This window comes from Cryptomeria japonica, chromosome 5 (genome assembly GCF_030272615.1).
Source record: "Cryptomeria japonica chromosome 5, Sugi_1.0, whole genome shotgun sequence".
NCBI classification, from domain to species: domain Eukaryota; kingdom Viridiplantae; phylum Streptophyta; class Pinopsida; order Cupressales; family Cupressaceae; genus Cryptomeria; species Cryptomeria japonica.
The window spans coordinates 214,868,461-214,885,332 of NC_081409.1; the positions used below are offsets into that span (position 1 = coordinate 214,868,461).

The 16,872-nt window shown below is 32.9% G+C and overlaps 1 protein-coding gene across 1 annotated transcript; it reads left to right on the plus strand.

Moving 5' to 3' along the window:
* The first annotated feature begins 2,135 nt into the window (after nt 1-2,135).
* LOC131064384 (aldehyde dehydrogenase family 3 member F1-like) lies at nt 2,136-7,772 on the plus strand. The gene is made up of 8 exons (XM_057998510.2): nt 2,136-2,473; nt 2,629-2,725; nt 2,811-3,017; nt 4,317-4,441; nt 4,517-4,621; nt 4,712-4,884; nt 4,983-5,073; nt 7,466-7,772. The coding sequence occupies exons 1-8, from the start codon at nt 2,159-2,161 to the stop codon at nt 7,700-7,702; spliced, it is 1,350 nt and encodes a 449-aa protein (XP_057854493.1). The 5' UTR covers nt 2,136-2,158; the 3' UTR covers nt 7,703-7,772.
* Nucleotides 7,773-16,872: the final 9,100 nt, after the last annotated feature.

A 16,872-nucleotide genomic window follows, 5' to 3' on the forward strand; every position in this document is an offset into this window, starting at 1 on the left:
GTTCATCACAGAATTGCTGGTTTGACCTAAAAGACTAAAACCATGCATTTTAACACACAAACGCACTTTTAACACATAAACGCGCTTCTAGACTGCATAAACGCGCTTCTGCAACACAGACGCGTTTTTTGAACACAAACGTGCCTATACCATGCACAAACGCGGCCAGGGAACACAGACGTCCCTACATGACATAAATGCCTCTACAGTACACAGACGCTTCTACATTTCACAAACGCTTCCGCATTCAACACAAACGCGGTTCCAGGCACAGACGCGCCTGGACCCGACACAGACGCGGTTGCGCGTTTTTGCATATTTAAACTATCCTATTCCTAGCGCATTTATTGCTACTAAACATGCATTTATGACAAAACTCGAAATGCGTGAAAGTATGAGGAGGTTTTCGGGTACTTACCGGCTCTCCTGCATCGGCTGGTCGCTGGAATCGGCGAACACGGTCGAATCTATGAATGGATGCCATCGCTGCTGACTGCTGCTGCTCTTTTCTCGCTCTGCACTATGATCTTCTAAGGGTGTGGATGACAATGAGGATGTCTTTTGCCCGTGGCCTATCTTATAGCCTACCCTAGCCCTTGTCTTCATTTTCCCGAGTCAGTCTTCTTCATCCCGTGACTCTGTCACTTTATTCGCTCGACCCATTCTATCCCATCTTTCTTATCGAGAGATTGTCTGCAATCTTTTCAGACATTTTCATCCAATCTCTCGAGGGGGCATATAATTCCCATACTAGGGCAACTCTGTATCAGTTCATCTTATTTTCTTTGAAACAATGCGACAAGCCGCATTGTCTCAAAGAGGGGCAAAATGTAGACACCTAAAATTGTCATGTCTAATTAAATAAATATTTTATTAAATAAATATTTTATTTATTTAATTATCTAAGCCTAATTCTTCTATTAATTAAATAAATCTTTATTTATTTAATTAATTCATTTATCCTCTTCTAGCCTTATTTCTCATTTAAATAAATACATTTATTTATTTAAATTATCCCTTTCCTAAATTAAATAAATATTTTATTTATTTAATTGTCTTACTTCTTCTATTAATTAAATAAATCTTTATTTATTTAATTAATTCATTATCTTTTTCTACACATGACACATGTCATTCATCTCTTAATTCCTACACTACCTACCTCTTTCATTATTTTGGTATTTCTCATACCTACCCTCTAATCCTAGCCGACCTCTCTTTTTACACCTCTCAATCTTAACCCTCCATTTCCTATTGTGTCTTCTATTTAAGGAGATGCTTTCTTCATTGTCAAACCCTAATGCCTAATGACATACCCTAATCACTCATGCTAATGATCTTTCATGCAACTTGGCTACACTACAATTCCACTTGCAACCACATTCCGTTCTTTATTGAGCTCTTGTGCATACAAAAATCTGAGAGCAAGCATATCAAACAAGATCAATGGAGATAGGAAGAATGGAGATCAAAACCCTATTGGACATGTGATGGTATAATCTTTATGATTTTGAGTTATTTTGCATTGTCTTAGGTTATCTTTATATGTTATGGTGGATCTTTGTTCATTGTTAGGCTAGGGTTTGGTGGTTGAATCCATTTTAGTCTTAGGTTATGGTGGATCTTTGTTTATTGTTAGGCTAGGGTTTGGTGTTTTAGAGGAGGGGTTAGATTAATTAGAAGCGATTAGAAAATTCTAGAAGGGATTAGAAAGGGGTTTGGGATTTTGCAAGTGGATGGAAGGATAATAGGATTTAATTGAAATAAAGTAATTTAATTCAATTTGGTTGCAATTTGGGGAAATTAAATAAATTAGATCTATTCAATTTAGGATAACTATTTAATTAAAAGTGGCTAGGGGGGATTTAATTGAATAAAGTGATTTATTCATTAAATGGTATAGTGAATTTTATTTAAATAAATTGAGTAATTTACTTAATAAAATAGAAGAATGTGGATAATTTAATTAAATTGGATTTAATTAAATAGAGAAATGAACATAAAATATTCATTTAGAAATATGGTCATTTTTATACGTCTACAACAAATAATGACACCTATCTATTTTAAGTATTCTCTATCCTGCGTGTACTGGATGCCCATCTGATTATAATTATTATTTAATTAATATTCAGAACCAAACACGATTTTGGAAAAAATGAAGCATTCTTTCACCAAACATATTAACTATTCACTGTATCGTTCTGCAAAAATTGACCAACTTTTTGAACTCTTCAATTCAGTTGAGTATAGCATAGGATTACCTAGTTCTCACTGCCCATCACTCATGGATTTGCGAAAAATTTCAGAAGAAATGAAATCCAGTTTCAATGGCGGAAAGACTGTGTGCATGAATTGGAGGAGAAACCAACTTGAAGCTATTCTCAAGTTAGTTGTTGAAAATGAAGAAGAAATATTGGATGCGCTTCATACTGATTTGGGCAAGAGTCAAACTGAGGCATACAAAGACGAGGTTATGTTCTGATCTTAGTTTTCATGTATTCAAATGGATAGATTTTATTGCTTCTGACCAGATGTTTGTTTGGATAGAAATTTGAATTGTTTTTTGTGGATAGAATGAGATATTGAGGATGTTTGTCACTTGTTTTGGTTGCTTTTATGAGGCAGGTTTCTCTGCCACTTATAGCATTCTATGGTTCAGCCTCACTGATTGCAGAGCCCCTTGGTGTAGTTTTAATATTCACTACATGGAATTTTCCTTTCAGTAAGTCTTGTTTTAGCTCAGCCATTATTGACCCAGAATTAGTGGTATACCTGTACTTCTGTATATTTTGTTTTATGTTATGTAGATCTGGCTTTAGAGCCACTGGTAGGGACCATTGCAGCTGGAAATGCTGTGGTTTTAAAGCCCTCGGAAATGGCTGCTGCTACATCAGATCTCCTTGCATATCTTATTCCCAAGTACTTGGATAACAGTATGATTAGAGTTGTTCAAGGTGGCCCTGAGGAGTGTGCTAAATTGCTGGAGCTAAAGTGGGACAAGATATTTTTCACTGGTAGGTTTGGTGAGCTGTGAAACATTACTTCTTCCTAACTATATGCTATGTTTGAATCTGATCAGTGGTGTTCTTTGTGCAGTCCTCTCTGTGCCTAATTCCTATTTAACCAAATGTAGAATATATGACCAGTTACACCCATTTAATATTTATGCTTACATGGGAATATGGCCAAACCCAACTCATGTTCTGTATGAATTTTGATATATTCCAGCCCGAAATACAAAAATCTTTTTATGCCCAACTTTTGTGTGGGCTTATAGGACTCAGCTAATGTGAAGCTAGATGTATACAAGTATGACTAACCCCGATTCATATTGGACTCATTCAGTGCAGTTTAGCCCTTATAATGTATCACCCAACAAAAATAAAACATAATAAATCACCTACCGAAAATATCTGAACTTATTGAGCTCTTACACCTTACACTGATTGTGAGAAACACACATTTTCCGTCTTTAATCACATCTAATAATCTTTTAATTGGATGAAAAATTTAGGATATATGTAGATTAGTTCAAGAATTACAGTTCATATAAATCAGTTAGGATTTGAACTCCGAATCTTTCGTTTACTGGTCGAGTGCTGTATCAACTGAATTACGGCCTCTTTTTAACCAGTTCTTTGTGAGATTTTTTTAGTGTGATTGAAGATGGTTTTTTTGAGAAGCTCTTTCCCTAAGCATCTAGGTGGGTTTTTTTGAGAAGCCCTTTCCCTAAGCATCTAGGTGAAGAGCTTCTCAAAAAAAACCATCTTCATTCACACTATAATTTATTAATTGGATGAGAAATTAAGGATTTCTAGATTAGTCTCAAACATTGAGCTACAGATCATATGGATCAGCGAGGATTCATTCCTACAACCTTTCATTTGTTGCTGGAGTACTCTATCAACTGAGCTATTGGCTTTTTTGGTCAGCCCATCATGGATCTGGGTGTAGCTTGTTTCCAACGCCTCACTTTAAGCGGACTCCTAATATGACTTTGATATTCCATTTAGAATTACAGATCATTTGAACCCAAGACTTTTCATTTGCTATTAGAATGCTCTACAAACTAACTGAACTATCGATCTCTCTTTGACCAACACAATGAATCCCTATGTCAAATGCAGGGAGAGTTTGTTAAATAGGTTATTAAGCAAATCAGCAATCTCTTATTTGCCTCAAGACTAATCTGAAATTGGGTATAATAGTTGAATACAGGGTTTTTTTTGGAAGCACTTCAATTGAATCTTATGTACTGTGAAAATTTGAGGTTTTATGTATAAATACTTCACAATTGTTGGCAAAATTTGCAGGCAGTGCACGCATTGGGCGAATTGTAATGACTGCAGCTGCAAAACATCGTACGCCAGTTACTCTGGAATTAGGTGGAAAATGCCCCACAATAGTTGATCGCATGCATAGCAATGATGATTTGCTGGTAATTATTTAGATAAGAAGTTGTTGAGATATGCAATTTGTGTGTGAAATGTAAAGTAATGAGAAAGTGATGCAGGTGACAGCAAAGCGAATAGTCTTTGGCAAATGGATGTTATGCAATGGACAAGCATGCGTCTCCCCTGACTACATTCTTGTGCAAGAAGAAATTGCTGCTGCTCTGGTAGGGACCAGAGCCTTCTCTGGCTATTCATTCACAATGCACATTCACATTGTGGCTTCTGATTCTCACATCAAGTGGCTCAAATAACAGGTTGATTCCCTGAAGAAGACGATCAAAAAGTTTTATGGAGAGGATCCCAGCAAAAGTAGTGATCTCTCAAGAATTGGCAACAAAAACCATTTTTTGAGGCTTACAAAGTACCTGCAAGATCCATCTATTGCAAATACCATAGTCTACGGTGGCAGACATGATGAGAAGAGATTGTGAGTGCATCAACCCTTAATTTTCAAGTTAAATGAAGTCTCTATTTGGGGGTAGATTAATTTCTACATAATCTTTGCATTTTGCATCTATTTTTCAGCTATGTGCAGCCAACAATTCTGCTTAATCCGCCATTGACGTCAGACATAATGAACGAGGAAATTTTCGGACCCCTGCTTCCTGTCATCACAGTATGTCTTTTGGTTTTTTTCTCTGTTTAGAGTTGTGAGTTATCCAGAGATTTACTTAATAAACAACAAAAATGCCTTTTGGCTGGGCATTTGTAACCTCCAAAGCCTGAATAACCTGACAATTTTAATGAACGTAGTAATAAGCCATGAAATTTTAGGACCATTGCTTTCTGCCATTAGAGTGTTTTTTTAAAGCAGGCCTGGAATTTGGTAGTCTATGGACAATTTTATAATCTTTGAATTTTAGTACTAATTGTTTAGGTTGTTTTATGCAGGTTTGGAATTCGATAGTTGTGAACGGTCTCTTTTCCTAATTTATAATTATATTATATTTTAGAATCATTTCTTTCTGTTTTAAAGAGGTTTAGAATTTGATAGTTTGAACACAGTTTTGAATTTTTATTTTATTTTGCAATTTTTAAATTTGATGAATTATTAATAAATTATAAATATTAATTATAAGAAAATAATATATTGTATTAGAAAGATGTAATTTTTTTAAGATAATATTATTATTATTATTATTATTATTATTATTTTTATTTTTTTATTTTTTATTTTTTATTTTTTATTTTTTATTTATTTTTTTATTTTTTTATTTATTTATTTTTGTTATAAAGTATATGTTAATTTAAATTTAAAAAAAGTTTTTTTTAATTTTTTTTGGGATAGGTAATGGGTCCAAGGCGATAAGGTGTATATTAAAAATAAGATTATTATTAAATATGATTTTTTAATTAATAATAAATGATATTTTTTAAAAAGATCTATTTTTTAGCATATATGTATAAATACAATTATAATGTCGAATGACGAATAATGAGATAACTAAATAGTTCCAACATCATCAACTACTGTAATAACAATTTTTATGATAATAGAACTAAAAATAATTAACACATAATGTATGGTCAAAAAAGGCCAACAAACCCAAAACAGGTTAATAGAAGGAAGGCCGAATCCAATAAAAGAGTCTAATAATGGTATCTAACAAATCCTTTTTTTCATTTGAATATTAGATATATAGATTTAAAATATTTTTGTATGTAAGCTTTATAATTAATTATTGTTCATTATTTTTCATAATTTTACTTATTTTTTAATTTTTTATTTATTTAATTTTTAAATATTTGATAAATTAATTATTTTAATGTATTTTTGAATTCTTTTTTTTTTTTATCAGTAAAGTCAGAGACGAGATTTATATTAATTATGCATAATTACAGTCTATCAACAACATATTCTATCCATCCAAAATCTATCAAATTTTGCAGTCTAAGGTCATAAAAAACTATAGAAAGTCTGAGTGGCAGATTCTCTACTGCCAAAGATTTTACTAAAATAAAAAGCCAAAATTGATCTTATGGGAGTCTAGAAAAAGCAACAAGTATCTTTAAAACAGAGCTTAATTAGAAACCTAGCTCACAGGATCATTGGAGATTTCTGGTTGAGGAGTAACATTTCTCACTATCCCACGACCTCTGCTCCTAAGACGGCCACAACCAGACCCACGACGACCCCTTCTAGCACCACTCCTGCAAACCTCCTGAATTTTATTTTTTAAAACTTATATACAAAACAAATTAAATAGAAAACCAGTGCATAGATTTTTAATAATATTTATTATTCATTGTAAATAATCTAATTCAGATATATTATTTAATTATTTTCTTAAATATTAAGATAATATAAATATTTGATGTTAAAATTTCTGATATGATTAAGGTTGAAATTACAATTCAAGATTCAACTTACTTTGTTTCATTAATATTCAAAATCATATATATTTTTAACATTAATCATCAACTTCCTGTTATACATTTTTTTCCATGTCTCATAGTTATTAGACAATTTGAATAAACAGAACCCTAAATAACAAATAGCATGCAAGTTGTTTACATTCATTCATTTTTTTCAGTGCTCTTATATGACTTAATCAACTGACAGTTGAAAAGCATTGAAGACTCCATAGAGTTCATCAATTCAAGGCCAAAGCCACCGGCCATCTATCTTTTCACAAACAGAGAAAAGCTTAGGAAAAGACTTTTGAATGAGACATCCTCAGGGAGCTTAGTATTCAACAACACTGGTCTTCAGGGAAACACTAGTTTTTTTTTTGCAATTTTTCTATTTTTGCTATTGAAAGTCATAAGGATGTATTATGGTACGGATGGTTATATATTATATAATTGAAGTTTTGATATATATCGTGGATGAGAATTGTTGTTATTCATTTGATACGATTGTACAGTGAAAAAATTATAAATGATCTCCATTGATGATAAATTAAAATTTCAATCAACATCAATCCATAGATGCCATGATACCTCTTGATGACTAGATAGATGTTTCAAAAAAAAAAATATCACTAATAAATGTTTTCAAATTGCAGTTTGCTCTTGATGGTTTGCCATTTGGAGGGGTGGGAGAAAGTGGGTTAGGGAAGTACCATGGAAAGTACTCATTCGACACATTCAGCCACCAAAAGGCAGTGCTGTATAGATCCCTCTTTCCAGAGATTTTCTTCAAATATCCTCCATGGAATGCTTTCAGGCTCAACATGCTCAAAACTGCTCTTGGCTTCGACTATCGGGGAACGGTATTGGTTTTCTTAGGCCTAAAAAATTAATCCCATTGACCTTTGAACCATCTTAATGTATGCTCTTGATATTTTTTCTGCATCATATAAGTGATGACAGTAACCTACATATTTCTTAGGTTATTAAGGTGTTGATCAGAATAAAATTTGAAAATATTATTATATATTTTCTTAATTTTTCTATATGTTAGTAAATGGCATTTTTGAAGTCTTTCAGGGCATTTTAGCCCTTGCAAGCAGCAAAAAAGCATGCCAAAAGCTCGTCTACAACTCTTGGAGACCTTTCTAACAAGTTAAACGGCTCGTTATTTCGAGTCCCGTGCAAAAAGTTATGCCTAGTTAAAGTTAGGACAAATTTTATATAGTTTTTTTGAAAAATTACATAGTTTTAGATTTTATTATGTAATAAACAAATGTGACTGTTGGACTTCGATTCTCAAGGGGTCTTTGTGACCCTTGGAATCTCATGAACTTCTATATGTTGGATTTTTGAATGGAATAGATTACTTTTTGGCTTGCTTCAATTCTGTATTATCTTATTCATCCACAACACCGCAGGTTCTCACTTAGGTGTTGTCATCTGAATCCATAATTCGGATCAGTGGTATCAGAGCAAGTTCGCTCCTGTATGTCATATCACGCGTGATCAACATATCAAAGATTGGGGTTTGAAACAAGGAATCCTTTAGACACCTTCCTTTGAGACGCACACGATCGCAGATGGCTAAGTTGCAGACCGATGAAGACATTAAAGCATTGGTTGCAGATGCATTAACAAAACAACGAGAAGAAATGATGGAGCAGTTCAAGCAGATGCTGGAAATTCGTGGGTCACTTGCAAACCCACCATTCACAGGGTATACACCATTCAAGGTGCAAGTGAATTTCGATATACCCACCTTTCAAGGAACGATTGATGCAGATGTCGTTGATGACTGGGTTTCAAAACTGGAAAGATATTTCTCTATCAACTAGTTCTCAGATGAAGACAAAATAACTTTCGCTATTCTCAAAGTTGAAAATCATGTGAAAGATTCTTGGGAAGTGAAGTTAGCAACCAAGGCAGTAGAAACGGGCACTACGTTCATCTTTGATCAAAAACCCACATGGGGAGAATTCATGGAGCATATAAAGGAAGAATATTTTCCCATAGATACATATGAACATAAATATATGCAGTGGCAATTGCTTCAACAGAAAAGAGACCAAACTATTCAAGAATATACTAATTTGTTCCATGCTTTAACAACAAAACTTGGCATCAAAGATTGTGAGAAGCGCCGAGTTTTAAAATATCAGAGTGGACTCCATAGGTATATTCAAACCAAAATGGAATTCCTGAACATAGAGAGTTTACCTAGTGCATGTAAGTTTGCTACAAAAATTGAGGAGAAATTCAAGCAGAAAGGAAGGAGGGATAACGTCACAAATAACAGATGGAAGAGCTCCAAGGAATCTCCTCCCAATTCACCAATGAAAAAGGCATGGGGTATGAAGAAGACACAAGAGAACAATATGTGGTGTGAATTCCATAAGAGTCCCTCTCACAACACAAAATATTGCAGAACCATAAAAAATTTAATGATGGAGACACATGAGGACAAGGAAGAACCTCAGGTGGCAAAATCTTGTCCAAAAGAAAGTCATGAATAGGTCATTGAGGATTATCCATACGCAATGGTAGCTACTACAAAGATATTGCCCTAGGAGGATGAGGAGAGATTGTTTCACTCACAAATGTGGGTCGGAGGAGAAGCCCTACACTTTATTGTTGATAATGGAAGTCAAAAGAACCTAATATCAACAGAGATTGTGAAAATATTGAATCTGAAACAACAGCACATCCACAACCCTATTCTATGGGATGGGTAAGTCAAGGGAGAGATATCCAAGTGCACCAGTAGTGTCGCATTTCCTACTCTATAAAGCTTTTCAAAGATGAAGTAATATGTGATGTGGCTCCTTTAGATGTTTGTGATGTTTTGTTGGGACAACCATATATGTACCAGCGCCATGGTGTCTATGAATCCAAACCTCGCAGCGTGACAATCAAATTAGGTGAGCAGAAATACTGAATACCAGAGGTAAGCCCTGTATACACTACCTCTGGCAAAGAAAAATGATGAAATCTTGGAGCATACCAATAAGAAATATAAGGAGACATGATGAGTATCGCACTCCACATAATTTTCAAGTCTGGGACAAGGTGTGGCTGCATATTCAGAAGGAACTCTTGAAGCCATATCTTCCTCCACTATTAGATGTTGCAAAAACAATTTCCACTACAGAATTGAATCCAAGTGCAGCTTATCCATTCTAATGTGATCAGATTGTGGACACCATGGTGAAAACACTCAAACAACAACAAATTTATTTATAAAAAGTGGTTCGAGCAAGGCAGATACCTCAACAAGGAAAGTGGGTTACCAAGGAGCAACTTCAACTCCGTTTCCCTCATTTCATTTGGAGTATTGATGCAATGGAGCCCATTGCTCTTCAAGTGGGGAGTAATGATCAGAATAAAATTTGAAAATATTATTATATATTTTCTTAATTTTTCTATATGTTTGTAAATGGCCTTATGATATATTTTTCTTAATTTTTCTATATGTTAGTAAATGGCCTTATGATATATTTTTCTTAATTGAGAGGTGAGTGTTGAGCCGACCTTGATGATCTTCACAAGGTTGATGTCATGTATAAATAAATGTAATATCTTTGTAAATGAATGTGTGAATGTGTGAGAATCAGAATGAATGTGTGAATGTGTGAGAATCATAATGTATGTGCATTGAATGTAAACATCTTTTAGAGGCAGAGAAGAAGAGTGAAAAGAAGAAAGTTGTTATGTGCTTAACCAAAACTGTAATCAGGCATTAAGGAGATGCTATCTTTCAGTTCATGATCTTCCAGATGTGATCTGAATCTATTTGTAAGACAGTGAGTCTTCCCTGGGTTGTAGCCCTTGTTGTTTTTGAGTAGTGATCTCTAGATAGTGTGCCTGAATGCATGTGCATTCCCCATTGTAATATTTCTAATACTTCTAACAAGGTATCATCATATTGTGGGTAGGTTCCCACCATGGTTTTTCCCATGACTGGGTTTTTTACGTCAAAAATCTTGGTGTTATGTGTGTTCTTGATGTGTTGTTGATTTATGCTTTCATGCTTAATTATTAGATCTAAGAATAAGTTTATATTGTATAATTTTTTGTGACAACTGATTCACCCCCCCTCTCAGTTGTCTGTTGGTTATCAAAGATATTTCATCACCTATATCTATAAAGAAAATAGTATTTTTTGTTCCTTCTGTCCAATTAATTGTTCACGATGACGTGAAAATTACCATGATGACAAAACCATTGCTAAAGGAAAAGAAGCGAAGGGAGAAGAGGGGAAACTGCATGAATTCACCACTTTCTATTTTTTCCCATTTGACTTTGAAGGGCAAGAAGTCCCTAAAGAAGCATCACACTCTAGTGTTGATAATGATATGTAAACCTTGTTGTAGTGAAAACTATGTGCAAATTTCTCTTGTAAATATACAAATAACTAAATAAAGAGATTTTATTTTTGTTGAAAACATATGTGTTCATCTTGTTGCATTTTAGACTATATTGGAAATACAATCTACTTTTTAAACCTAGTGAATAATAACATTAGAACCTTGTTCGCTATGCTAAACAAGTAAACCTTGGTGCAGGATAATTTAGATTATTGCAATTAATACTAGGCATACGACTCATAGTGGTTGTAGTGATGGTCTAAATGAGAGAATGGAATAGCTTATTTATCTTTTGAATCAACATGGTGAATGAATAGAAAATATAGAGCAGGAGATCTGGGGGATTTGTTAAGGACAACATCAAAACAAAAAGCTTAAAAATGAGGGACAAGACTGGAGAGCTGGAAACCAAGGGAAAGTTAACTAGGGTAGAATTATAGATGAGTTTGGGTAGGGATCTTACAAAAGTCACGTTGCCTAAGTTTGATGGAAAGACCCTAGGTGATGGAGAAAATTCATGGATTATAGAGGGAAAAATACTTTGATCTCTGTAATCTTTCTAAAAAGACAAAGTTAATGTGGGCAGCCTATCAGCTTATAGGTTAAGTGGCCACCTCGTGGGACAATGAAATGACTAAAAAGAAGTTATTGTCTGAGGAGGTTACATGGGAGGAATTCCTCCATCATTTTAGGAAGAGGTGGTTGCCTTAGTTATTTTTCAATGGGAAAAGGACTAAATTAATAAACTTAACCCAAGGAGGCATGATACTTACACAATGTTTATGTTGAATTTGAACCCTAGTTGTAAACCCTAACTAAGCCAACCAAACCCTAGATCTACAAATGCATTCAACGAAACTCAATAGAGATCTATAAATGCATGCATATAACATAAAATAAACCAAACTAACCTTCACATGCATCTTGTCACATGTGTATGAATTTAGATTGTGATCCATGTGAACAAGTTGCACTTAAGTTGGAGGGTTAAGATTAAAAGAGGAAAAGGTAATGAATGAATTAACTAATTAAAAGTATTTATTTAATTAATAGAGGAAGGCTAGATAAAGTAAATAAATAGAAATATTTATTTAATTTAGGAAAGAGGTGGGACCTAAATAAATAATAAATATTTATTTAAATTAAAAAGAAGAGGCTTAGTGAATTAATTAAATAAATAATAAATATTTATTTAATTAAAAGGTAATTTTAGGTGTCTAAAGTATTGGGAAAAATTTCTCATCTTCTTAAATATGTACCCCAATACTAGTCAAATGAGCATTTTTAGATTAGGAAATTCACCTTGGATTTGCAACCTCAACTTGGAGTAGTGATTGATAACTTTAATCCAATAACCATAGACGAGGCTTTTGAAAAATCCATCAAATAGAAACAAAGGTTAGAACAAAATGTCACTTATTAGAATCATTGAGATACTAAAATTTGGGAATAAGTAGTTACAAAACCCAAAATAGCAAGGAAGTAAAAATCGATAGATCATAAAGTTGAGACTTGAGAACGATTCTCAATGTAGTGATTACATTTTACGCCTCTTGAAATAATAGTACTATAATTTTTTGTTTTGTTTTAGTGTAAGTGTGAGGTCCTAAATTTTAGACACAGAAAAAGTTGTGATATGTGTGTGTGTAGCAACTTTTTGCAATTACAAAAAGCAGAGGATAGATACATTTCATTCTACTTTTTTTTATGAATTTCCCAAAAAACTTCTAGGGTAGATTTTGAGCAAATTTTATTTCATCAGCATCCGACAGTCCGATGATAGATTTTCTTGGAGCTACTTTGTCCCAACTTTTTAGGCCCAATTTATAGCCATGAGTTTTGATCATCTTTCTCATATTATCTCTATAGTTATAGCTTCATATCTAATTGACAACTACCTCTTCATGTTCATTTACATAAAATTTCCATCTTTAGCCTAGATCTAGCATTCAATTTTCATATTCTTAGTACCCAATTCAACCCCTCAAAGGGAGAAACTTGAAGTCAATTAGTGTTCATTCCTTGGAGATGAATCTATTAACTTTCATGTCTCTTTAATGTAAGGACCGTGTGAAATATATTTATTGCTTTCTTACATAGCTAAACTAGTCAATTCCTATTTCATCACACTACATTTTGGTGAAACCGACTCTTCTTGCATTTGCATCACATCTAATTTTTAGTTTATATATGATTTTGTGTCACATTTTTAAATTTAGATGTATTCATTCATTGCTTAAATGCAATTTCATTTCTTAGTTAATCACATCATTGCTTCATTTCTTACCTTTAAATAATTATCATTTCATTTTATTTATAAAAAGAAAAAATTAAAATTAAAATGATTTACTTGCATTGTTGTATCTTTCATTGCATTAGTGTATTGCATGCTTTATTTCATTAGATTACATCATTTAATTGCATTAGTTAGACAAAGCATTTTTTGTTTTTTAAATTAGAAAAACAAAAAAATCAACCCTGATCTTGAAGAAAGCAAGCTTATTCAACCATGTTGGATCTCTTTTTACAAGATTCTCATGCCTTTGATGAGTCATTTAGTATCGGTGACTTTGATATGTTAGATGAAGCCCTTGATGAATTTATCTCAATTAAATCATCATCTACATCTCTTAAAACTCATTCCTCATAAGGAAATTGTGATGATTGACAATCCCATTTATGAAGCTTTACAAGAGGTTGATATGATTGACAATCCTCCTTATGAGAATTTACCTTCTAGTCATTCCAATACCCTTCCTTATAGAGATGAGACCCTAATGAAACATGCTTATCCCTTTCCTAAAGTTTCTCTTATTCATGAGGAATCCTTGGTACATGGAGAAGATACCATAATCACTTCCTTCAATGGTCTCTCTTTTAGAGATGAAGCGTTGAAAATGATGGTCAACTCTTCTCTCAAACATAACATCCCCCATGAGAACACTTTGGTGCAAGAGGAACATGACTTATACTTTGTTATCCCAAATCTTGACACTTTGAAGGGCATAGAGGCCTATTCCTCTCCTAGAGACTATTTTTCTAATCAAGACATTTAAATGCATCGTGATACTTATTTTATTGAAGAAATTTCTCCCAACATTATCTTGAACAAAGATGGAGATGAAAACAATGATGAAATTCATAAAAACAACCTAATGAAATAGGACTCCTTTACCTCCCATATGAAAATTAATGATGCTAATAAGGATATGTATCCTCCAACAAATATCATTCCTTATTCATACATTCAACAAGGAAGGACTACAAGAGGCAATGGATAGGAAAAAGACTTATGCAGAGATGCATAGGTTTTTTCAACAATTTGTAGTGGGGGATAAAGTCTTTTGAGAGTTAGACCCCACAAGAGTTTTTTTTGGGGGGGGGAACTTCCAAGTTGGGGCCTATATATGTGGGTCCATTTGACATATCAGAAGCAATTAGCCCATTTGCATATAGACTTTCTCTACCACTTGCTTTGGCTCAACTACATGATGTTTTACTGTATCTTTACCTAAACCTTATCATCTATATGTAATTCACATGCTTGATTGGAATGATTTGCAAGTGCAGGACTTGGGATGGTGCTAGTGGAGCCTTTATGCATCCTTAATAGACATAACATTAATTTGCACAATAGAGAACATACTCAGTACGAGGTCCAATGGGACCATTATTCTGTGGATAGTACCACATGGGAGGATGTCGATGAGATAGATCGCTCTTTTCCTAATTTGTTTGTTGACTAAGTACTTTGCTTGATAGTTATCTTTTTTTTCATACTCAAGACATTATGTTTATGTAATAGGGTACTATGATGTTTGGTTGAGATACTTGTGTGTGTGATGCTTTGGTTGCATCAATATGTTACTTATATGCTTGATGCTTATTTATAAGACATTGGGATGATGTCTCTTCCAAGTGGGGAAGGATGTCATATCCTGACTTTTAATGTTTTAATTTATGATGTTTTGGATTGATTAATCATTAGTTAATCATGTGGATTATGTTAATTTAATGATTGATTATATCATAATGATGATGGAATATGCATTTGCAATTCCATTTTGATTATAAATATTGATTGAGCTACTAATGTAAAAAGTGATTGCAAGTGTGTGTAGGTGTCGTCAAAGGCAAGACCATAGTTGAGGTAGATGTGGCCTAGATTTTTAGTTCTAAGTAGCATGAGGGGAACCTACACACACCACGTAGCTCATGTAGTTGCATTATAGTTTGATTGATAATTTCTTTTTGTAGCTCATGAATTTTGCAATTAAAAATTAGTTTAATATAGATTTTGTTGTATGAGAATTCACTTGAGATGCACATTTCACTTTAAATATTTGATCATTTGACTAATAATTTTATTAAATATAAATGATACATATATAATTGACAAAATTGTTTTAATATATATATCTATACACACATGTAATTAATGAGTGTAAAAACTTATATATCATTATAATAATATTAAATAAACAATAAACTAACTAACTAACTATATATATATCCAAGACATTTTTTAGGTTAAGAAACGTGATAAAGATGAACTTACCATAGCGTAGAAGATAGAGGATGCCAAGAATGGATTAAAAACATATTTTAAAACAAATAAAACCAATCTTCTTCAAGGCGCCTATATACACAATGAATTGGCATTGGTTTTAGAGGTTATGTTATATTATTTCTTGGTGCAGCAATAAAGAAGAAATCAACTGTTAAAATCTCAATTTTGGCTGTAGAAAGAGGTGTCATAGTAGGGAAAGTTTTGTTGTGTTTATTTTTCTGCAAGATAGAAGACAATTTCAGTTTATTCTCAACCATAGAAAGGGGTCGACCTGCAGCATGGGTGCAAGATTAAATAAATTTGAGGTATTTTTATTGTGAAATTTGTATATATAATGATTGTTTTCTTCATTTCAACTATGAAAAAATTGAGTTTTGCATTCATTTTCATGTTGTTCAAAATTTGATTGCAGATATGCAATCTTTACATACATAGCCTACATACAACTATTAATGTTAGAGAGAAATCTACCATTAATGTTATTCATAATTCAATCTGATCTAGATAGTTAGCTAGTAGATTTCATGATATTGAATGAAGATTGCATTTCATATGTATATAAGTATATGTATCTACATATACCCACGAACCTATACGTGGATGTATCTAAATACACATACTCATATCATATGAATCATATATATTGCATATTTTGGGTTAGTATAAAGGAAAAATTCCGCTTCCATGTTGTAATATGAATAAATTATCTTGCAAAAATGAAATCATATAAAATAAAGTTACATTGAAAACAATGAAGAAAATGCTTAGAAAATCACGTGTTTATAAAATTACACTATTCATCATAAAGCATGATAGATGAAGCATTCAAAGTTAGTAAAAGCAATTGCATGCAATCAAATATTAGGTTTTTATCATGAAATATGCATTTTTAATCGTTATTGTATATAAGAAAGTTAATTTCATGTTATAAATGTACTCTTGTGGAAAGGTACTTAATTCATTTGTTTGATTACAATGGGAGTTGTAATTAAGTCTTTAATTATGGTGGAAAATTAGTAAGGCTATGCGAGTCCTTACAAAAATACATGGGAAAGTTTAAAATTGGTCGAGCTTGAAAATATGAGAAGCACAAGTAATTTGAGCTCTCATTTCTCTCTACATTTTG

Coding starts and splice junctions, on each gene's coding strand:
- LOC131064384 (XM_057998510.2), top strand. CDS start 2,159: ATGAAGCATTCTTTCACCAAACATATTAACTATTCACTGTATCGTTCT. Junction 4,442..4,516: donor ATAGCAATGATGATTTGCTG/GTAATTATTTAG, acceptor AAAGTGATGCAG/GTGACAGCAAAGCGAATAGT. Junction 4,622..4,711: donor AAGAAATTGCTGCTGCTCTG/GTAGGGACCAGA, acceptor CTCAAATAACAG/GTTGATTCCCTGAAGAAGAC.